Source organism: Mus caroli, unplaced genomic scaffold (genome assembly GCF_978045245.1).
Source record: "Mus caroli unplaced genomic scaffold, Mus_caroli_1 scaffold_12, whole genome shotgun sequence".
NCBI lineage: Eukaryota > Metazoa > Chordata > Mammalia > Rodentia > Muridae > Mus > Mus caroli.
The window spans coordinates 115,692,604-115,716,779 of NW_028227267.1; the positions used below are offsets into that span (position 1 = coordinate 115,692,604).

At 47.0% G+C, this 24,176-nt stretch overlaps 1 protein-coding gene across 1 annotated transcript in view; it reads right to left on the reverse strand.

Annotated features, from left to right (window-relative positions):
• The window catches only part of Abcc4 (ATP binding cassette subfamily C member 4 (PEL blood group)), a 212,779-nt gene that overhangs the window by 121,006 nt on the left and 67,597 nt on the right, over positions 1–24,176 (reverse strand). Inside the window, exons 6-13 of the mRNA XM_021181507.3 lie at positions 23,667–23,830; positions 22,338–22,463; positions 20,207–20,456; positions 13,264–13,365; positions 10,705–10,794; positions 9,486–9,677; positions 5,911–6,005; positions 5,635–5,721 (exon numbers count right to left, since the gene is read on the reverse strand). Of these exons, the coding sequence (XP_021037166.1) occupies positions 5,635–5,721; positions 5,911–6,005; positions 9,486–9,677; positions 10,705–10,794; positions 13,264–13,365; positions 20,207–20,456; positions 22,338–22,463; positions 23,667–23,830 (1,106 nt within the window). The remainder of the gene's footprint in view (positions 1–5,634; positions 5,722–5,910; positions 6,006–9,485; positions 9,678–10,704; positions 10,795–13,263; positions 13,366–20,206; positions 20,457–22,337; positions 22,464–23,666; positions 23,831–24,176) is intronic.

Genomic DNA, 24,176 nt, shown 5'->3' on the forward strand with positions numbered 1-24,176 from the left:
TAAACACATACATCCCTGCTATCCCAGCACTGAGGAGGTGAGAGAGGAGGCATTAGGAGTTCAAGGACATCCTCCACTCTATAGCAAGTTTGACGCCAGCCTGGGCTACGTGAGACTCTGTCTCAAAACAACAACGACAACAAAAAAATGAGTAATAAGAATAAAAGCAGTAAAGGAATGTCCTTAGAACCTCAGTAACTCTTTTCAGATGTACATTTATCAACCTCTTTTCCTAAATAGCAGTGGGTTGGAAAGTGATGGAGGAGACCACACCAAGTCTCTGCAACAATCCTACTCTTCCATTCTGGGAGCAAATTATCTTCTTTAAGGACTAAAACGTCCAAATCTTAAAAAAGATGGCATCAATGATCTCAAGTGCACAACCTCTGAGGTGGTGACTGTTGCCTTTCAAGTGTACCCACATGCTCACAGCAAACCCAGCGGAGCCCAGCCTTAGCTAAGAAGCAGCCAGCTAAGGGCCATCACCGACAGAGCTCCTGAGTCTGCTCTGGGTTTGGCGGTCCTCACACAGAGCAACTGGCAGGGCTGCAGGCCATAACCCAGCCGACTTCGGCTGTCAGGTGGAGATCCGTAGAAAGTCTTCGAATCAAGCTCTTTGAATCTCTGTCTACTCTGACTAGCTAGTTACTAAGTCTCATGGAGCCTTAGTTTCTTAATCTCAAAAGTAAGGCTACTTGTCCATGAAGATAGCTTTCATACTACTGGAAGGTGCTAGGCAAACCTCCAAAGGAGGGAAGCAATCCACAGCCCTAACCCAGACACCTATACACAATGACAGCCAGCACGGCCTGACAGCCTAAGGGTGCAGTGGAGACACTCATACCTAAGCAGTGACCAGTCACTCAACAGACTTGGGGAGCTCTCAACAGAAGGGAAAGGATGCTTAGCACTGGGAACCTAGGTAACTACCCAGAGCTAGTGACGTCATCGTGACATCACAGATCTTGAACACACACACATAGACAAATACAACCCGGTCAGTCTGTGTAATGTCACTTGCATATGTACACTCTCAGGGCTGACCATTTGGGGTTGGATAACCAACTGCTGCGCTCTTCCCTGGGGAAGGCTATTTCTCCAGCTCTCAGCATTCTGTACTAGCTGCTTGGAGTTCTTTGTCTACAGTTGGGACCTCTTGAGCTTCTCTCCTTCGCATGCCTATTGCTGTCGTCCTCGTTCAGGTTTCCTATAGGCGGCCTTGCTGGTGAGGATTAATGGGTGCAGCTTCTGACATATCTAGGAGACAGGACCTCACGGGAACTTCCTGTTCCTCTGGCTCCGGCAATGGTTCCTCCCACTTCCCAGTGATGTTCCGTGAGCTTTTTAGGTGCAGGAATTGTGTTATAGACGTGTCAACAGAGGCTGCCAGGCACCTCACAACCACTTGTGGAGCATCAGGTAGACTGACTGGGTTGTATTTATGTATTTAGGTGTGTGTGTGTGTGTGTGTGTGTGTGTATGTGTGTGTCTCTGTGTGTGTCTGTGTGTGTCTCTGTGTGTGTGTGTGTCATAATAAGAGCTAAAGAAAAGGAAGCCATGATTCTAAGAGGAAGCAGGGGCTCCAGACACATGTGAGGAGTTGGAGGGAAGAAAGGAAAGAGGGGGAAATGACATAATCACAGTTTAATTTTTAAAATATGAAAAATTATAAATAACAAAGATGTTAAGGCTACTTATCTGAGAAACAAAGGGACAGACACGGGGAAAGGTCTAGAACACCATCACCAATGTTCAAACCCTATCAGCTCCGCCCTCTAGGCTCCTTCTCTAGGCTTCTAACCATCTTTGCTTCCACTTGGGGACTGGAAGTCTTTATTAAAAAAAATGAAGGTTTTTCTAGAACTCAGCTGTTAGCAGAACCAAGACTCCCAAATCCATGTATAATCTATGTATCCCTTCATGCACTCTATGAAGAATTAAGTTTTCCTCTTTCAGCATGCCATGATGTGGCTTAGTTCTCACCTACATCTCTCGACCTGATAAACCTTCCTTGGATGCAGCTCTCAAGGCTTCAGCTGAGCTGTGCCCTCACTCAGGGCCACCCGCCTTCATCCCTTCATGTGACTGCCAGGGAGGCGTTAACCCTCAGCCCTGTGGGCTCTGACACATGCAAGGCCCAAGCCAAGGGTTTCGGATGCTTTCTTCCTAACAATTTCAATCACAGCCAAGACAATGTAAATCCTTAGAATAATTTTCTGACTAGTGGTTTTATACTTTCCCTAAGTTAGGTGGCTTTTTTTTCCCCAGAATGTCTTTTAAATTTTAAAAAGTAAAATTTCTAAGTGCACATGCATGTGTGTGGGAGTGGTAAAGTGTGTGTGTGTGTGTGTGTGTGTGTGTGTGTGTGTGTTTGAGGCAGAAGAAAACGCATTGTGGTGTCATGATGTGAGTACAAGAAGAAGCAAGGTAGGAATCGCTATTTTAGAAAATGTGGGAGAAGGAGGCCCCTCTGCAAGGAAGGAACCATGGTGATACATGGGGTTCCGTGGCCCTGGCAGATGCTGTGGCCCTGGCGGGTGTCATGGCTCTAGAATGCTCTCATGTACTCAGTCCTGTGTGGGCAGGAAGGCCAAGGCAATGCAGAAACCCACACTGAGTGCTATGGTGAATGGGCTATGAGCCCATTAACAGTTCTAGAAAGCCATAATGTTTCTTGGAGGTGCAGGAGAGAAAGTCAGGCACGCAGGCCACGTGCCTTCCTCCCGAGGCACAGTCATCAAGCTGAGAAGGAGCGACCTCATTCAACATGCCATCATATGTGGAATGCTGGAGTGCTGGGTTACAGAGGCACCAGCAGTGGGGCGGACTGCAAAGAACAATGTCCCCCATTCTGGTACGACGAGCAACCACATCCTGATGGCGAGAGTGTACGAAAGACTGAAGCAGGGAAGGTAAGCCACTGCTGGATGCTGAAGCCCTTGCCCACGTATGTGTTCATACACTGAAGCCTAATCACCAGTGTGATGGTGTGAGGCACTGGGGCCTTCATGGGAATCTGCCACCACGGACAGGGTCAGTGCTGTTCCTGAACCAAAGCATGGACCACTGCTGTCGTTGGGACAAAACAAGAAGACATCTAGCTATGAACATCAAATCTGCTAGCACTTCATCTCAGGCTCTGAGAAATACATGTGTGTTGTTTATAAGCACCCAGTTGCGGCGTTTTGTCATAGTAGCTCCTATAAACTACAAGGATGAAGGAGGGATTGGTAGTGTGGGAGATCTAACTACGAAAACCCTGAAGAGATCATGGGAGAGGCAGCCATCTGTAATTCTGAGACTTTCCCCAATGCAGAATCCACAGCTAGATCAGACTGGCCCCAGCCTCCCACTTCCTCTGTTTGCAACATATAGTTGTAAAACTTGAAAACCGTAATAACCTTGGACGTATATTCGTGATTGGAGTAAAATGTTAATGGCAAACAGAAGAGTGACTCATTCGCGTTTAACACAAACACTTCACATTTCTAAGCCTCGACATGGCCGCCATCTTTCATAGCATATTGTTCGATCCAATTTTCTAACTCGTTGAGAACATTCTCCAGCTGCCGCTGAGTGATTTCCTAAATTGCATCTGTGCTACCCGCTCCAAGTTTCCCCCCAAAGAACGTGGTTCTGATTAGCAAGCACCAATTTTAACAAGCTTGCTTCTACCGAGTGTCTATCCAAAGCCATTAAAACATTAAAGGTTCGAGGAGACCTTATGAACACTGTTCAAAAGGGAACTCGGGAGCGCCCTTGTGATCGGCATACTGATACACAGCAATTAAAATGCGTTCCTCTCTCCTCCCTCGAGACTCTGCTACAGCATCCCAGCGAGAATTAGTCTCCAAGTGATGGGGAACTTGAATGGATCCACTCAAGGCTCACCCAAGGGACAAAGGGCTGATTCTGCCCAGAATCCATCAAGTCAGAAAAAGAGGGTCGGATGAGAGAGCTTCATTAAAGCCAACCACCAGCTGCTCTCACTTGCTGCATTCTGAAAGACTCAACACTACCGGGCAGGCATTTTTATTTTTACCGTGGTGAAATATACACGCCATAAAAGTCGCTACTTTAACCATTTTAGGTGTCTCACGACAGCGTGAAGTGTAGTCACACTGCGGTCCAGCCACCATGACCACCACTTCCAGGATATTTTCATCACCACAACATCAGGCGCGGCATGTGTGGATCCCGTGTTGGTTCGGAGGCAGTCGCTCTCCTCTGAACACCGAGTCTCAGAAGGCCCCGCTCAGTGGATGACCTTGGGTGCCAGTCCTCGAGTCCAGAGCCTGGGCACCTGTTATCTTGACTCTGCCTGAAATCTGTTCTGAACTGAACGCCATCCCTCAAATCCATGTACTAAAGCGCAACACCTAATGATGGACAGACAGAGCCTTTAGAGAGAATGGTAAGGGAGGCTATGGGGTGCCTCCTCAATCGACCTGATTGGTGGCCTGTGAAGAGGAGATCTGAGGAAAGATGCCCAAGAAGGAAAATGTGCAGATGTGCCAGGCCAGCAGTGGCCTCTCACCTCAGACTTCCACCCTCCCTGGCTCGTAGGAATGGAAGCTCTGCGTTGTGAGCCACACCGGCTGTTGCCTTTTATTTTGGCACATGGAGCTAAAGAACCCAGGACCTGCAGGTTGGCACTGGGGCTCTTAATCACGTATTAGTGCATCTCCGCACAGGGAAACGCTGTGCTTGATGCTCTTCTCTTTTCTTTTCTGCCTTTTTTAAAATTAGATATTTTCTTTATTTACATTTCAAATGCTATCCCAAAAGTCCCCCATACCCTCCCCCGCCCTGCTCCCCTACCCACCCACTCCCACTTCTTGGCCCTGGTGTTCCCCTGTACTAGGGCATATAAAGTTTGCAAGACCAATGGGCCTCTCTTTCCACTGATGGCCGACTAGGCCATCTTCTGCTACATATGCAGCTAGAGTCAAGAGCTCTGGGGTACTGGTTAGTTCATATTGTTGTTCCCCCTATAGGGTTGCAGACCCCTTCAGCTCCTTTGGTGCTTTCTCTAGCTCCTCCATTGGGGGCCCTGTGTTCCATTTTATACTTCTATATTTGCCAGGCACTGGCATAGCCTCACACAAGACAGCTATATCAGGGTCCTTTCATCAAAACCTTGCTGGCTTATGCAATAGTGTCTGGGTTTGGTAGCTGATTTCTAGTGCCTTGCTTGTCCGTGCCTTTATACTTCTGTGTCTGCTGCTCCTTCTACCAGAAGGAGTGAAATCCCCTGGTCCCTGTCCCCAAATGGCCCAGCACATTTCTATGGAGAAAATGTGCTGACTCCCCACTACCAAGCTGCCATGCCCCCTCCTTCCTTGTAACCCTGCACATCTTCCCTCTTCCTGGGGCCCAGGTTGCCCAGTCTCTTGACTACGAACTTCAAGGAGCCAGAGGAAAGACTTAGAGGATGTGCCTTCTGTTCTTAAACTCTAACACTCGGGCTCTGTGCACGTCCCTGCACTGGCGGCACCCGCTCTATTTTTCTACCTTGACCTTGCATCTGTAAAATGGGTCAACTGGAGGGGAACAGAGAAGAGAGAAGTTGTAGAAATTGCAAATCCCTCACGGAGCCATTGACAGAGCTGACGTAAGACAGAACAAACTCACAGTTGGAACAGGTGCTTGCCCACTTCTGCATCGACAGCACTGAGCGGATCATCAAGGAGGTAGATGTCGGCGTCCTGGTAGACGGCCCTGAAAGGCACAGAGAGAAATCAGACCGGAAAGCACCTCATTGGTCACTGCCAGAGGGATCCAGGCTCATGGCAACTGGGTGTTCATTTGAAGTATCTGGGGAACTACTTAAAACCGTTGCGGCACACAGTACTAAGGTGCTGAGCAGCCATCGCAGGCCTCGCACAATGGCTGCGGAAAGCAAGTTACCGTGCCAGGTTCACCCGAGCTTTCTGGCCTCCGCTCAGCGTGGCTCCCCGGTCTCCTATGACAGTCAGATCCCCGTCCTCCAGAAGCTGCAAGTCCTGCATGAAGAGAGAGGAGGGAAGACTCAGCATATCTCTGCCTCGGTCATCTGCCCGGCAGCTTTGCGTCAGAGGCAGGTGGTGCAGGGGGGGAAGAGCAGGTACGCCCACTTAACCAATGACAAAGCACTCAGGACATTGCCATGCTACACTTTTTCTGAGGATTTGGGTACTTGGCTATCTTAAAAGGTGTGTGCTAAGCAATGACTCGCCAGTGTTCTGGGCATAGTGACTTTGGCAGTGAAGGAAATGAAGTCCTCCTGAAAGCACTCATAATGAAAACTGACAATATGAAAAGTCAACAGGATGGCAAGGCTTAAGGAAGCTCATGGCTGGGGAAAGGGCAGAAGTCTGGGGGGAGGAGGTGGGGACATGTGGGGTCGTAGGGGTCGGGGGTGGGAGGATGGGAGGTAGGGGACATGGGGGTGGAGGGAATGGGGTGTGGTACATAGGATAGGTGTGTGGGGAGGTGTGAGGAGTGTGAGGTGGTGAGGTGGGGGTATGGGGGTGTGAAGGGGTGTGGAGGTATGGGGTGGTGGTGTGGGGAAGTGGGGGGTTGGGTAGGGGAATGTGAGGAGGTAGGAACATGGGGGGTCGTGGGGGTGGGGGTGGGAGAATGGGAGGGTCAGGGGTGGGGGACATCATTTGCACTGAATGGTCAGCGACGGCTCAGATCAAGAGAGCCTAGAGTGGAGAGGGCTAGCGAAACCTGGGCAAAACAGATGGCATCATACACAGGGAGGAATAATTTATAGTTCCTGTGAGCTGGTGTATATCTGCTGTGTTCAAAGGACAGAAACCTTGAGGCCACGGAGTTGGAGCAGCGCTAAGAGACGAGGGCGATGAGGAGAGACAGACCCCTGCTTCACTGGTATGACATTCAAGGGATGACATGATCTGGCTCATGCCATGCAGGGAATCACTCTCAGGGGCAAGCAGGGCCCACCTGAGGAACTGTTACAACAGCCTGCGCACTGTGAGTGCTTAGGGCCCTGTGCTACAGGAAACATGGACAGAAAGAAGCACGCACTAGACGAGTTCCAGAGCCTCCACTGTCAGGACTCGCTTACAGAGGACCATGGAGCTTTGGGCATAGAAGTAGAAACAGATCATAAACGACTGAATGGGGAGGGTGGAGGATACAGGCTGGGGGATAAATCGGACGCCCAGTGATGGCCAAACGGAGATGCACACTGCTCCAAAGCAGGCGAGTCTGAATGCCTCCACTAAGGAGCAGACACAAGAGCGACAGGAGCAAATGTAGCTCACCAGGGAATGTGCGCCTTCACAGCCACCCCACCAACCTCTGACTCAGCCTCCCACATGAACCACGCATTCACAAGCATGGTAGAGGGGTAGACAAAGCCTACACGAGCAGGTAGAATAAAGACACCGTGACACGCAAGCCAAGACATGAAGGAAAGAAAACTGAACGTTCACTTGGGAATCTAGGAAGGAAGATCTCCAAATCAACACGCTTTACATGAATATTAAACTGACAAACTACAGAATCTTGGAGGGAAATCACAAAACATCCCCCAAATAACAGGGTAACAATCAGGTCTAAAGGCACCCCACATATGAGAAATATCTACTTGTGGCTGCTGATAACTATCACAGGCAAAGTCTGGCATAAGACAGAGCCAACCGTGTAGAGAGAGTGAATGAGAGAGACTGAGTACAACAGATCAATCTTCTGTGGCTGGGTCCCTTTCTTATTCGATGTGTATATTCACTACTTAATACAAATATAGTTTGTATTATTATTACTATAAATGACCTGATGTCATTTATAAAGACACAGACCCCTCATTACTTTCTTCCTACATCATTATAAAAGCCACTGACCAATACAATCTGTGACGTTCCAGCTATCGTTCAAGTGAAATCACACTTTCCCCAGAGGGCTGACTAAAAAGCCTTCAGCACCACACCTCTGAGAGATCTGTCTGGCCTTTTCTTCACACTATAAAAGAGCAGCTGAGTGGCCAGGATGCTATAAACAGGCCCTGGGGCAAGTCCCTACAAGCTATCATTGACTGATTTTTATAGCTAAAGTGAGGCCCGGTGTCTGTAGGCATGTGCCTTGTCTTCCTGCGCGCTTGCATTCCACTATCAGGTACGAACAGCTTTAGTCAATCGTCTATCAGTTCTACCAAAATCATCATGTGTGATATAATATTTCATCTCGTTATTTTCTGGGCAGCTCAAGGTCATTTTTTAAAATCTTCCCTCTCCTGATGAAGTGTTGTAGAATTAAAAAGAGAAATCGGGCAAACATTTTTTCTAGGAAGGAAGGAAGGAAGGGAGGGAGGGAGGAAGGGAGGGAGGAAGAAAGGAAGGGAGGGAGGAAGGGAGGGAGGGAGGAAGGGAGGAAGGAAGCAAAGAAGGAAGGAAGAGAGGGAGGAAGGAAGGAAGAGAGGGAGGAAGGAAGAGAGGGAGGGAGGGAGGAAGGGAGGGAGGGAGGGAGGGAGGAAAGGAGGGAGGGAGGGAGGGAGGGAGGGAGGGAGGGAGGGAGGAAGGGAGGGAGGAAGGGAGGAAGGGAGGAAGGGAGGAAGGGAGGAAGGGAGGAAGGGAGGAAGGGAGGAAGGGAGGGGAAAAGTAAAAGTTGGGCTCCGGCTGTAGCATCTCTTCAAAGTTGTTCGAATTAACAATTAGAACCCAGCACAACAGACTGGCTGGACTGTGGATTGCCTCAAGCAATTTTGTCATTCCCTTATGGATGGTACGGTTGTGGTAGCCATACCTCCAAAAACGCCCACCCTCTGCCACCCCAAGACAGTTCTTTTAAACACAAACAATGAAAAAGTTCATAGATGAAATACAAAGGGTCCAGAGTTGCTTGGAAAAATAATTTAGAATGGGGGTGGGTGGGGCTTCAAAAGTTCAGCTGGAAAGGACTAAAGACTCGTCACCACCTGACTGTTGCCAAAGCTGTGTGACGGGGACAGAAGGACTCAATGCACTCACCTCTGCAACTCTTTAATGCTTTATAAAGGTTAAAGCTCGGGCACTGGAAAGAGGTGGGTCACTGGTTAGGAGCACTGGATGCTAGGAGCCAGGTTCGATTTCCAGCACCCACATAGTGGCTCACAAGCATCGGTAACTTCAGTTGGAAGGGATCCAACACCCTCTCCTGACCTCTCTGTAAGCACCAGCTGTCTATAGGCACGCACGCAGGCAGGCAGGCAAAACACCACACACATGAGATGAAACACCATACACATGAGATAAAACAAATACATCTTTTTTTTTTAAGTTAAGGATTACAGATAGCAGTTGGGAGAGGTGCTCCCCAGGATTGTGATACTCAGTGCATACGGATGGTGAAAATTGAACAGAACCTAATAAAACCAAAGCAACCAGTGATGGATGGGGATGGGCAGGCTCCCAAAAGCTTAGCTGGAGTATCGTGACTTAGAGGACGTCCCGAAGGCGGGCGTTTACACGGAGTATAGCAAACCCAACAAGAATCATCACCTTCTTCAGAGCACAGGCCTTGATCACTTTCTCATATCGTTCCTTCTCATAGTTCTTCCCAAATAAAATATTGCTCCTCACGGTGCCCGAGAACACCCAGGGCTGCTGAGAAACGTAGGCGATCCTCCCGTGCACGCTGACCAGCCCACTGGCAGGGGGCAGCTCACCCAGCACTGCGCTCAACAGCGACGACTGAAACAGAGTTCACAACACACAAAAGGCTGTTCATGTAGGCACAGAGTTAAACCAAGTTCCGGGCTCTGCCCAGCCCGGCGGTTTGACGAGCATCAGCTTCCCATATAAAACGTCACTAGACGCTGCAGCTTTAAAACAAGAAAACAAAACAGAAACAGCACCACTGGCCACAGTAAAGTGATGTTTACTAAAAAAACAAACAAAGCTTACAGAAATAGGTTGTGACAGCCTGCCCTCCCAAAGGGCCTTGCTCCTAATGGCAACGCTGGCTATATGCAATTGAGAATACTACATGAAATACGTCGTATAACTAATGGTTTCTGCTGGTCACGCGGTGCATGCCTATAAGCTCAGCACGAGGGACACAGAGGCAAGACAATCAAAGTCTTCCTTGGATACAAGTTTGAGACCATTGTGTGTATTTTGAGATCCAGCCTCAATCAATCAATCATCAATTAATAAACAAACAAACAAATCCATTGGCAGTAATACAGCCCCAGCACCATAGAGGCTTCGGCCATCCAATACTGATCGAAGCAGCGGCCTCGTCCTGATCATCCAGATCTCCTCTGTTTTCTGTGCTGGCCCCAGAAAGGTCATATACTGACAATGCATCCGATGCAGTCAGAAGATATTTATTTAAATGATTTCTGAGGAACAAGCCTTCTCCTACAAAGATGGAATCCTATACCAGTTTAACAAGTGTGTGCCTACCATGATCAGAGAGCTTGCGACACAGCCTTAAGACCATCTGTCTGCCTTGCCCAGGGCCCACAGCTGCCTGGGCCTGGGCTTCTCTGTGCATCTTTTGGTACAAGCATAGCATGAACCACGGCTGTGCTTGAGTTAAGTATGTACTGACATGACTTGGGTATGTCCTAAGAACTGTTGAAAGCCAGACAGCCACAGGCACACTGGCAAAAAAGAAGTAGCCCACTTCCCTAGTCCTTCCATCCTGACTCATGGACACATAAGTAACTCCCAGTGAGCCAACCCAAAGACAAGACAAAACAAAAAAACTTACCTTGCCTGCTCCGACTGGGCCAACCACGGCTAACAACTCACCAGGTCTGGCAATAAAGGAAAGACCTTGCAGGGTTGGACTGTCTAGTGTCTATGAGGTAAAGTTTACAAAAAAAAAAAAAAGTCTCATTTTAAAGAAATAGCATCATCACTTTAAGCAGTAGAAGATATAAAACTACGGTTGCAGACACACACACACAGCCCCTATTTCCTTCTCACTTTGGATGTTACGTCTTGACAGCCTTTTCAAGCTTTTTATTTAGATAAACTCAACCTATTTAAAGAAATGAGTCCAGATTTCCATGTGAATACAGAATTTAAGCGGTAGAAGGACGACGCGGGAGCTGAGAGACTCTTAGTTCATACTTAAGCACTAAAACAAGTATTTTCCATAGAACAACACACACAGGAGGATTTTAATCATTCCTAAATTTTCACTGGGGCCTTAGGTTTTAATCTTCTATGTCATTAACTCCCACGAGGTGGCAGTAGAAGAATGTGGCATGCCCAGCCATGATGAGCAGTTTGGTACCATCCCTAACTGTGGCTTGCCAATGAGTCCTTCCCAGCAATGCAGTCAGGGGCACGGGACTGCATCCAATGTCATGAAATCAATCACGGAAAGGAAGTCCCACAATATGGTCAAAGCTGTAATGAGGGCTCGAGTTTAACAGCAAAACTTAAGCCATTAAACCCAGGGTAGGTTAGTAGGTCCATGTCATGTGATGTGCCTTACTGACACCATGCTGAACAGGGACAACACGGCCCTGCAACCATAAACACGGTGGAGGTACAGGCTTCAACACAGCAGTGGGTGGGGGTAGAGGACGGGGAATCTATCAGAAACCACATCCATGAGCAATCTACACATTTTAACAAAAGGTAAGGCTCTATGCATGTTTTATTTAAGTATTCCAAATTCAAAAACTGAACACTGAGTTCTTCCCAGTGGAACGTATTGGCAGCCCAAGCGTGAGACTCCATCTGTGAACTCACTGATAAATCACATTAAGGCCATGTGTATAAGACAGATATGAGGCACACACGATTTCCACGCTTATTCTCAGATCTCATCATCAAGGTTTCTCATGATGGACATGGAAATGGCAAAAATCTGGACCACTTGATGCAAACACTTCACATAAGGTAGATTTCAAGAAACTTAACCGTTGGTCATTTTTAAGGTGCTTCATAGCTTCTCCGTTAAATTTCAAGACGCCAAATCAAATTCACATCTCTAGAGAACTCCCACATGTTGCAAAACCAATAGAGAAGCGTGTGCTATGGGGGTCTTAGTGGAGTAGCTCAGACCAGGACCAGAATGAGGCTGCCTTTCCAACCGGTGCACCAGCTTGGCCAGGCTTCAGCAGAAGCGAGAGGTATCGGCAGAGAGAAAGGTGGCTGACATCTGAAGCACGGACCTTCAGAGTGTCGATCACCAAACAGTAAGAGCTTTCGTCTAAATCTAACACCAGTACAGCGACAGCCTAACACACTCAACGGATGGCAACTGTGGAGAGCAATGCTGAGATGCTGCAGTCTGTGCACTCATCTAAGAGGTCGGGTTCCCAGAATTGATACCAGAAAAAATGCAAATTGCAGACTGTTCAAGTGCTACAAGATGCCATTAAAACAAGATTCAAAAATCTAGGATAGTTTAGAATACACGAAGTTAACCTATAGAATGTGCACAATTGACCTATAGAATGTATTCAGTTAACCCACAGAATGTATAGTATTAACCTATAGAAGTACGCAGTTAACCTATAGAATGTGCAGTTAATCTATAGAATGCACAGCTAACCTATAGAATGCATGTGGTTAACCTATAAAATATATGCAGTTAACCTATAGAACGTGCAGTTAGCCTATAGAATGCACACTTAAACCTATAGAATATATGCAGTTAGCCTACAGACTATGCACAGTTAACCTATAGAATGTGCAGTTAGCCTACAGACTATGCACAGTTAACCTATAGAATGTGCAGTTAGTCTATAGAATATGCACAGTTAACCTATAGAATGTGCAGTTAGCCTATAGAATATGCACAGTTAACCTATAGAATGTGCAGTTAGCCTATAGACTATGCACAGTTAACTGACCCCCTACTGACCCCATGCATTCTAATACAGCTGGTGTCAACACATTCAGCTCAAACCAAGGCAATGATCAAAGTTTCTGTGATTGACAACAACCTCCAGGAGCTGGAGAAATGGCTCAGCAGTTAGGAGCCCTGTCTGCTCTTCTAGAGAACTTGGGTTTGGCTCCCAGCACCCCCATGGTGGCTTGGAACCCCCTGGAAGCCCAGCTCCAGAGGCTCTGATGCCCTTTTCTGACCTCCACGGGCAACTCCACACAAACATGTACTCAGACCCACACACCTACACATAAAATAAAATATTTTTTAAAAACAACTTTCAAGTTTGGGGATTTTAAGAAATTTTACAAAAAACTTCAATAGATGAACTGATTGCCCTTTACTGACTATGTAAAACTCTCAGAATTCTCTGCGTCATCAGTGTCACCCACGGTGTCTTGGAAATCACGGGGAGGTTACCTTGTCCCAGAAAGCGGTGAAATCTTGTACGTGGACAATGGCTTTGCCATCAGATGGTTCCTGGGTTTTGCGCTCTGGTAGTTCATCGAGTAACAGAAAGTTCTAGAGAAAAGGAAAGCACGGGCTGTTTTAACTACAGAAATAAAACAGAAACCGGTGTCTCCACGGAATGTCTGAGGTAAGCGTCTTACAGCCTAAGGATTATCCAACTCTATTTAAAGTGTCAACACATGAGGCTAGGGGCTGCCTCAGCAGTCAGTGAGAGGGTCCGCCATAAAGGCTGCCAATCCTAGGATGCACAGGGAGACTCTCACCAGTTATACTCTGTCCTCCACATACATGCCTGGACATTGTGTGTCCCCTCACACACAGTAAATAAAGCTGTAATAAAAATACCTTAAAAGTAAAATGTCAAATCATATCAGAACATGCTATGTATTAACAGACTGCATACTATACACACGTTTTCATGCACACCAAGTTTCGAACCTGAGCAAAGTCCTTGCAATGTTCTCAACACATACACCAGTTCCTCCATAAAATGAAAACATTGATAAGAAATTGAACGCATGTAGAACTGGACATTGCACATAGAACTGGACATTGGTATTGTTTTGATTTTGTTTTGTTGTATTTTAATAGTAAACACATGGAAGATAGAAGGAAATGCCTTGATAAGTATTTACTGGGTGCTTATCATATGCTAAACACCATGCTAAAGCCAGAAGAAAGCCAAGGCTGCTCCTAGGATGAATGTAGTCAGGCTACAAGTACAGCAGGGCCTGGGACCCGAAGCAAAGAATGGGAAATGGTCAACTCTGCCCATCTTCCTGTCACGCCCTGCCACATACTGCCACAGATCAGTCACTCCCCGTCTCCCCTTTAACCAACCAGCATGTGACGAGTTGCCATGGGGTGGCCTCAAAGTCACCGCTCTCAAATACATTTCGAAAGCATCTTCACTCCCTGCTGCATTCCACCCAGTCAGGAGCTGGTCGGTGCAGTCTAAGCAGCAACAGGAAGCCCTGCTAACGGTTAGAATCTAATGACAGCAAGAAGGGGCCCTCCTGTTCCTCAAATGCCAGGCATAACTCACTCAGAAAAAAACTACAGTGGAAATCTATACAAAATTGATCAAAGACCTCAAGGCCTGAACTGTGACTCTGAAGCTGCTAGAGCAAACAGAAAGCACTTGAAATTGCAAGCATGGACAAAGACTTCTGCAAAGGACTCTGGGAACATTAATGATGAGAACTGGCAAATAGAATTTAAAAGTTTCGGCACAGCAAAGGAAACTACGGCAGTAAAAGACAACTGAAGGATGGGAGAAAACGCTTGCCAGCCCAGCATCTGACAGGGGATTAATATCTACAATGCATAAAGGATTCAAATAAGCTAAATGCCAAAGGCTCAAAGCATCCTAAGGAGAGAGCAGCAAGCAGTTCTCAAAAGATGCTGTCCACAGGGCTGGAAAAACAGCTCAGTGCTTGTCTCTGTCTGCTTTCTATTGCTATGATCAACATGGCCAAAAGCAACTTGGAGAGGAGAGGGTTGATGGAGGTATTTTCTAAGTTGAGGTTCCCTCTTCCCAAATGACCCCAGTTTGTGTCAACTTGACAAATAAAGCCAGCCTATGGGTTAAGAGCATTGGCTTCTCTCGTACAGGAGCTGGATTCGATTCCCAGCAAGTGGCTCACAGCCATGGGTAACTTCAGTGACAGAGGACGCAATACCCTCTCCTCACATCCATGGGCACCAGGCATGGACATGGTACAGACACACGGGCAAATACCTGTATGTACAATATTAAAAGAACTTTTTAAAAAAGACAAAGTACAACTGAGCAATATATATCTAAGAACCAATCAACATTCTTAACTATCAGGGAACTCACAACTCAGTCGGAACATCACTACAAAGAACATATGACAAGAAACATTAGCAAGGCTAGTGAGGGGTTCCTTCAACCCTGCTGGGGGTAATGCAAAGTTACACTAAGGGCAGGCTGCAACAGCTGAGGCGTTATGTAGTTAGAGTGGGATCCATCAGCAGACAAGTGTTGAAAGAAAACATGGCATAGATAAACAATGCAGTTTTATTTGGTCATAAAAAAGAACAAAACTGTCATTTGCAGGAACACAGGTGGAGCCAGACATGATCCTACCAAGAAAATTAAACTCAGAAAGACAAATGTCATGTCTTTGTTCACACATGGAGCTTAGATTTCACACACACACACACACACATGCGCACACACACTTGCATACACACCAAACACAAACATACCTCATACGTGCATACACACTACATACACATACACCACACATACACATACACACACATCATACACACACACACATATGTACAACTAACACTACACACATGCGCATGCATACAAACCACACACACATATACCACATACACACAAATACCACACACAAACACACACATACACACACATGCATACACCCCACACATACATATACATCTCACACACACAAATACACATACACCACACATACACACACACCACACATATACAAACACACACACACATATATATAAACAACGGACATATATACACTACACACACACACCACACAGACATATACATGCATACACCCCACACATACATACACATCTCACACACACAAATACACATACACCACACATACACACACACACAAATATGGAACATGCAAATCTCATTCTAAGGGAACAAACCAAAAGAAAGATTAAGATTAACAAAAAGGAAAATAACCAAACAATATTACCAGAACAATACAGATAGCACCTTAAAGTACCAGGAGGTAGAGCAAGCAGGGAACGAGAGTAAGAGGAACCTGAAGATGATCAAAGTGAAATATATATAAATACACACACACATATACATATATATATGAAATATCACAATGACACCCATTGTTTTATAAACTTAATGGCTGCTAATAACGATGGGAAATGATGTAGGTCTTTGTGCTGAGTCTATTCCTGAGTATTACTTCACTTACATAGCCTAAGCAACAGCCTGGGTTTTGAGCCCTAGCAGGAAAAAACAAAATTTTAAGAGGTAGTTTTTTAAAGAGGCGACTAAACTACACTACAGGCTCTGCACTGTGAGTGGGGCCAAACCTCCTACGAGGGAGGCATCGCACAGCACCCGGCTCTCTCTGTCTTCTACTGTATGAGGACACGATGCCCTACCCTCCAGAGCATAAGGCAGGGGGGCACTATCCTGGAAGCAGAAAGCCGACAGCCAAGCCTGCCTGAACCCTGCCTGGCCTTGCACCTCTTGGCATCCAGAGCTATGTGTATTCTTCACAAACTGTGGAGTTTCATTACGGGAGCACAAACAGATTAAGGCACCCCTTCTTCAGAAACACACCTTGAGGTCCTTACTGCCCCCGGAACCTTGAAATGTGTGTTTATTTGGAAACAGGATCATTTCAGATACAGAAAAGACAAGGTCACGCGTGGGCCCTAAATCCAACACAGCTGGCTTCTTTGTATGAAATTAGAAAGTCAGACACACGGGTACAAAACGACCGTGTGGCCTTGGCGACACAGACTGGAATGGTACCCAGGAGCCCTCGGATGCTAGGTCAGGAGAGGAAAGGCTGTCCCCCAGTGGCTTCTGAAGGAGCATGGCTCTGCTGTCACCTGCAGCTTCCACAACTGTGACCCAGCAGGGATCTTTTGCTTCAGACGTCAATTTGTACATGAAACCTCACAAACAGCTTGTATGAGATCAATGCACTGTCGGTGAGATGGGCTGTACTGTGGGTGTTTTTTAGCTACGCACACCACTAACAGAGCAGGCAACTAAAGTGGAAAGAAACAGCACCATGTCATTTCCTGAAGCTTAAAAAATCCTTTAAGTCCTTAGCATTCTAATCTATAAGTCCAGAAAGCTACAAACCTGGACACGACACTCTGCAGCCGGTCACTTTTCACGGCTGAGAAAACAACTAGAGTTACAGTGCCAGAGGACTAGCAAAAATACCATGCCATTAGGAACAAGGGATGGGGAGGCAGCTGACCCCACAGCATTCTGAAAATAAAGATCCAGACGCAGCCTCTAAGAACAGCTCCCCACAGCACCCCACTTCCTCCTGCTGGGCTCACGCTAGAAAATTCCCACCACCTCTCAGCTGTGCCGTCAAATCGTGGAGTCCACCAATGGCCTAATCTATTGATTAGGTCAAGCCCTCCTGATCCAATCACTAGTCTGGTCCCACTCATTGGGGACCAAGCCTTAAACAGGTGTGTCTTTTGGAATGGAACACCTTATATTCCAACCTTAACACTAATTGTTTGTTAAATCCTTGGGAAAAAACAGAACTCTTTTGTTTTGTTTCCCTGTGAATGAAAACTTCTTCCTACAAACCTCTCTCCAAGACCCCAGTAGCCTAAGATGTGATCTGTTGTCTTCATTCCCACAGATCAGCCATACATGAGCTACGACTAGGATTGCCTACATGAGCCCATGTCCAGCAAACAGGCAGACAGACAGACACATGTGACCCTAAGACTAACCACAGCAGCTTCCCACAGCATCTCTCATGGTCTACCAGATGTCGACTCTTCCCTCTCCTGCCTCAGTTTACCTCTCCTTTTGAAGGAACACAGCCTCAGAAGCCCGCTGAGCACTCTTCATTTCGTTGAAGTGCTGTTTGTGCTAGTCTATCTATCCCCTTCTACCATATTCCTCAACACTGCTGAACCACATATCACGGCTCCCTGAGCAACCTCATTCAAACGCCCCTCCACCATGTTGACACACCAACGCACATCCTGTAACTGAAACTCCTACCAACAACGCTGGCCGGGCATCCATTATATAGCCCGTGACAGTGGGCTGTGTGGCACTGGTCTTATACAGCGGGAGAGCTGAGAGAGCGTAGAAGCTGACCAGGAGAGCTGCAAACCCAGCCTTCAAATGTCTGCATCTACAGGAAGCAAAGAAACTTCTTAAAAGGCTGAGCTACGTAGGTGTACATCCTGCACCCTCAGAGTTACTAAGCAGTGTGGCCGATACGACACTGGTTTATAAGCCGGAGGTCTCAGTGAGGTCCTTGATCTGTCACATACAACCTATGTGTGGAGCACTGTCACCCTATGAAAGGGGCACTGTCACCCTACGAAAGGTACAATCTCTGTACAGCAGAGACAGTGGTGGGTGCTGATATTCAACTGCTGCTACGTGCAGAGGATTAGGAAACAGCCTGGCTCCTGGTCCCCACACAGTAGCTCTCCAGTCTAGGGGAAGCAGTGGCAGCAACAGTAGAATTACAACAGAACAACACGATGTGAAGGCACAGAAGGGAAAGTTTTATATTATACACTTAAAATGATGGTACGGTCAACATATATCCTCAGATTTGAAAGTTAAAAAAAAAAAAGAAAAAAGAAAACCATACTTAAATGCTCTGTGTCACCCTTCAACAATGCTATTCAACCATTGCCAGAAGGAATGATAAACTCAGGTCTGGTCCAGAACTAACCCTACATGACTGATCTATTCTATAGGTATTCTACATCTATTCTATAGGTAGTAACTGTGTATAACGTGTGACAGTTCCTCTTATTGTTATAATGAATTTCAGTCATTTTCCTGATCCCTTACTCCCCTCCGCCTGGAACCCACCTTCTCAGCAAGCCCCCCTGCCACTTCCGTGGGTCCTTCCCCCCTTCATTCCCTTTCATCCATGATGAAAGGCGCACAGGCTCAGCGTTTCCCAGTTCTTGTGCTCAGATGCGCATCTGCAGTGAGTCTGAGCACAACAGCTATATACACCAAGCTGCTCAGATGTTACACATCTCCCCACCCTCCACGTAGTCCTTTCAATGTCCCTAGAGCTTTGGGGGACTGATATAGAGGCACAATTTAGACGTAAGAACTCCACATGATACTTTGGGAAGAAAAAAAAATCAGAATTTCAGGAAAAAAAAAAAAAAAACCTCTTGGCTTTTATGGCAAGCCCTTCCCCCTCCTCTACATTCATTCCCCCTAAGGTCACTAAGTTTGATGAAAATCTAGTATTGGACAATGAACACCAATGAGAACCAGAAATAAAACAAGGTTTGTGCCCAGGCCTGTTACTGTACCAACCAACTCCTCCAGACACATTCGTCGACACACCAGCACTTAGCATTCCTTATGCACCAGACCAGCATCAAGGTTCTAGGAATGATCTGCCCTTAGCAGTTCAGGGTCATAGGAGTGGCTACTTGGGTAAATGTGGTGGAAATCAACAGACTGGCCAAGGAAAATGCCTGCTAGAAAAACAAGGCTCTTAGAAGAGAAAGAAAGTGAAAAGCAGACTGGAGGGAAAGACGGAGCCAGAGGGGAACTAGCAAAACAGCTGAGATGGACAGATCCATTTTTAAACAAGGGTTTGATTGGAACAGGCCATTCTCTCTCTAAGAGTCCTTCCAGTCCAACAGAAATGTCACTCACTTAGGCCTGTACTCAGTCCCTGCCTAATTGTCCTGTAGTCTAAAGCAGCAGTTTCCAGTCTATGGGCTGAGACCCTTTGGGACGCTTAAGACCATCTGCATATCAGATATTTACATTACAAATCATAACAGCAAAATTATGAAGTAGCCATGAAAATAAATCCTACAGTTGGGGGGTCCCCACAACATGAGGAGCTGTATTAAAGGGTCGTAGCAATAGGAAGGGTGAGAACCAGTGGTCTAGAACATAATAGTTGCCAGTCACCATTATATATTAAGAGCCTGGTGCTGGCTGTTGGTATTTCTATTGTGCCCATGACAGATCAGAAATTCTTCGGGACTTTTAGCGTACTGTACCTAAGACTACGACATGTACACACCATTGAGGTTGACTAACAGTTCGGAGACGCGGTGACAGACAGCAGAAAAAGTACCATCTGACTCAAAAGACATCTCCAACGTTAAGATTGTACTGTACACAAACCTTGATCCTCCGAATGCTGACGATGGCCTCTGACCCTCTCTCAATGGCTGACGGGAAGAAGAGGGTGACTGTCAACCGAACGGCACCGTACAGAGTCATGGCCACAAACACGTGGCTAGCTGTAATCTCATTGCCAAGCAGCACGTAGCTGGTGAAGGTCACGAACAGGATGACTTTGTTTGCGATGAAAAACGACGCCATGTTCATCCCTCTGAGATAGGAGCTGCCCAGAATCTTGGAAATTTCCTTCCTAGAAGAGAGAAAAACAAATACTTTTTTCCCCACACAGAAAAGTCAACATCGATGTCATATGCATGAGGACCCTGTTAGGCAGTGTACACACATCAAGATAAACTGCCTGTGGGGACAGAAGAGATGGCTCGGCCTGCAAAGCGTTTCCAGGCAAGCATGAAGCCCTTAGTTTCATCATAGCATCCACATAAAGACCAGCTGTATGCACGAGTCTACGCTTCTCCATGCCCCAGGACACTCTGTGACAGATGTTTCTGCCTAAGGTCTTGGGGGAGATTCTATAGTTTTAGGGTTGCTCTTCTCTCCTCCAGCAAGTTGCTGGGCTCACAGAGAGGACTGTGTCTTAGTCCCCTGTGGGTCACAGATGGTCTTAGGTGACCCAGAGGGGTCTTGATCCATAGATTGAGAATGACTGTTCGCGACTCACTGGACAACTAGGCAGAGTAGAGGCATGAGCTGAGTAGGACTCCTTTGGGGCAGGAAAGACTCTGTCCCTCAGAGAGACGAGGCCCGGGACTGATGCTAACAGAATGCATTTGTGTTCATCTTCTTGATAAAAATCTACTCAAAGTAATGTGACCCTGCACCTCTAGCACTGAGAAGACAGAGGCAGGTATGTCCCTCAGCTCAGTGGCTACCAGCCTAGCTGAATCGTTCGACCCCAGTTCCCAGTGAGAAAGCCTGTCTCAAAAACTTAAGGTGGGTGGCTCCTGAGGTTGTGCCTCTGGCCTCTGCAGGTGATTCCCATGTGCACACATTCCTACACACGTGTAAACATGCACACACATGATAAACAGTTTTTAAATGCTCTGTGATATTACAGCAACGGTTGCTAGCACATACCATGGGGACAGCTTCAGTAACCACACAGGACCCCAAGAAACCACTTTCCTCATTCAGCCAAATGACGGTAGAGCTGCAGGGTTATTCTGTGGGTCACTCTGAGCTGATTTTATCGAGGGCCCATACAAGTGCTTTCAACCAGCATAAATACAGGTTAAGACCTCACAGGTAACCTAAAGGTGGGCGAGACACAGCTCTCCCCTCCTTGAGCTCAGGAGAGAACTGTAGCCCTGAAATTGTTATTTTCCCCCAAAATTCTAGACAGAAAGAACTGGTACAGGGAATCATGGGCATGGGGAAGAGTGCAGAGGTGGGTAATGGTGTGCCTGGTAGAAGCCAGAGACAAAGAACAGAAAAGGTCTCTACGTATGGAGGGCACTTCAGACACAGAGGTCACAGAAATCCATGGCTACAGTTAAGTGCTTGTGCCAGAGTGAAAAAGAAAAAAGCTCAAATGTTTAGGACAAACAGAAAAATATTTCACCTAATGATCTCGAGTGAGTGACACCCGGGCATCAAGTCTGGCTGGACACGGTGGTAACCGGTTCATACCACCTTCCCAATGGACACTGACATCAAGTAGAGCTTCACCAATGTAATTATCTCAGAGTTTTGCACCTTGGAGTCATCATTTATAGGGAACTTGAAGCGTTCAGGAACATTTTGAACTCCATTTGACTATGGCAGTGCACCTGAAGGCTGGACATGCGGCTTAGTGGTGTGTGCTGTGATACTTGTCTAGAACATGTGAATCTCTTGGTTCAATCCCTAGCACCATCAAAACCAGAATGAGATCAAGAAAGACAGGTACGAACAGGAAGAGGAGAAATGCAGTTTTTGCCTGGGAATAATGGCACACAGAAGCCCAGGTTAAAAGTGATGTCCCAGGTCACTATACTTAACACTCTGCCATAGCAGGTGACCATGTCATATCTGAGGTGAGTTACCAGGGAGACCAAAGAGAACTCTAAATTCATTCGGTAAAATTAGGAAATAGAAAAGTGCACAAGACAGTCCAGTCTACCCCAAGACTTACTTTCTCAGATTGGCAATGAGGTCAGCAAACGATTTCTCCCACGCATACATCTTTATTATCCTCATGCCTGTTATGACTTCATTCATGGTCCGGATCCTGGCATCCGTGAAAGCCGCAGTTTTACTCCTGAGAGGGACAGATGTGACAGATAAGCCACATCGAAGGCAGCCAACTTTTGTATATCAATCACAGGCACAGACAGGGACCCAGAGTCAAAGGTGGTCCTCTGGCCCGCAGCATGGGTGGGTCCTACATGCAGCACACACATAGAAGGCCAAAAGTCAGCCACTCACTTCTGCCAACTCTGAGTATTATGGAACATTGTGAATGACTGCTGAGGAAACCTCAAAAATGATTCTGGTATATTGAGGGGCACAAGGTACTGAAATCACCTAAGTTTGACAGGACACAGTTGGCAGAGGTGGAAAGAGACAGGATCAGAAAGGCTGTGGAGCAGAAAGGCTTGTTCATCCTGCCGGGAAAAACGTGAGCAGACAGCCACAGCATGTCAGGAGCATTAGAACAGGCAGAGGACATTCAACACAGAGGAAACCACACAGAGCACAGGCTCAGAAGGAAAGAGCCTGATGCCTTCAAACGGTGCGACATCTCCGCCCCCATCCAGAGGCCTCGACGGAGACTGGCTTCGACTCCTGGAACCTGCTTCGGGCCATGGTCACTTCATGATCAATTTAGGCTTGTGTTAGCAGCCATGTTTCTGACACACACCCTGCTTGGATGGTGAAACTTCCACGAGGTTCTGTTAAGGTTGACACTGCACCCTGAGAGTTTGTAATTCAATGGAAATACTGGAGTGAAAACAGGGCATACATATGCATACAGGAGCAGCTCCATAACACGCAGTGTGGATGAATCTATAGAACATTGGGATTGGGACCCTGAGATGGCATCTGCCAACTGTCCTCTGACCTTCATATATGCACTGTGGCACATGTGCACCATCCCTATAGACACACAACGGACGGATGGACAGACGGATGATGGGTGGAATAAAATATACAAAATAAAATAATTGTGTTTACTACCACTTAATTTTAACAACATCTACATATGTAACTTACAGCAAGGATGCTCTCTAAGTGAAAAGCCAGCTGAGAGCAGCCAGCCAATGCCTTCCCCCTTCCCCTTCCAAGACCAGCCCTCGGCTTAAGGCTGGAGTACCCCCAGCTAAGCCTGAAGAGCCGGCAGCATATGCAGAAAATATAAGAAGTTTCTATTTTGTTTCTGGGTAGCAGTCTCAGGCAGGGGCGGAGGGGGGGAACTGGTGTTACCAAACAGGACATCTCTTCAGCCCAGCGTCCCTCTTACCGCAGTGAGGAGAACAGTTTCCCGATGCAGCTTTGCAGAGGCAGAAGAATAACCAGAACGGCCAGGCCCGCCAGGCAGGAGATTCCTATCTCCACCCAGAGGAGGATGGTTACCGCGATGGCCTGCAGCGGCCCTGCCCACAGAAAGTGCAAGAAGATTGTCACCTGCAGATACAAAGCCCACACATGCTTAGGACTGTAAATAAAACAAGACCGGTGGGAACGCATGCCAGCAACATTATGCTCCAAACGGGAAGACAGGAATGCAAACAGAATCGGGGCTCAGCGAGCGGGTTTAACACTGCTGAGGCAGAACCGTAGGTCTCACTGCAGATGCTACACTTGTGCGATGAACAGTAGACCGTGGTCCCTGTTATAAGATGGATAGACTGCACCATCCCAGAGATGGTCCTGATCTTTAATTCCTCGTGTGTGGGAGCGAACCCACCCTCTGCTCTATAAGTGAACCGCATCTCCCCTGGGTCTCCCCAGAAAAGCCTGTGCTATGGCG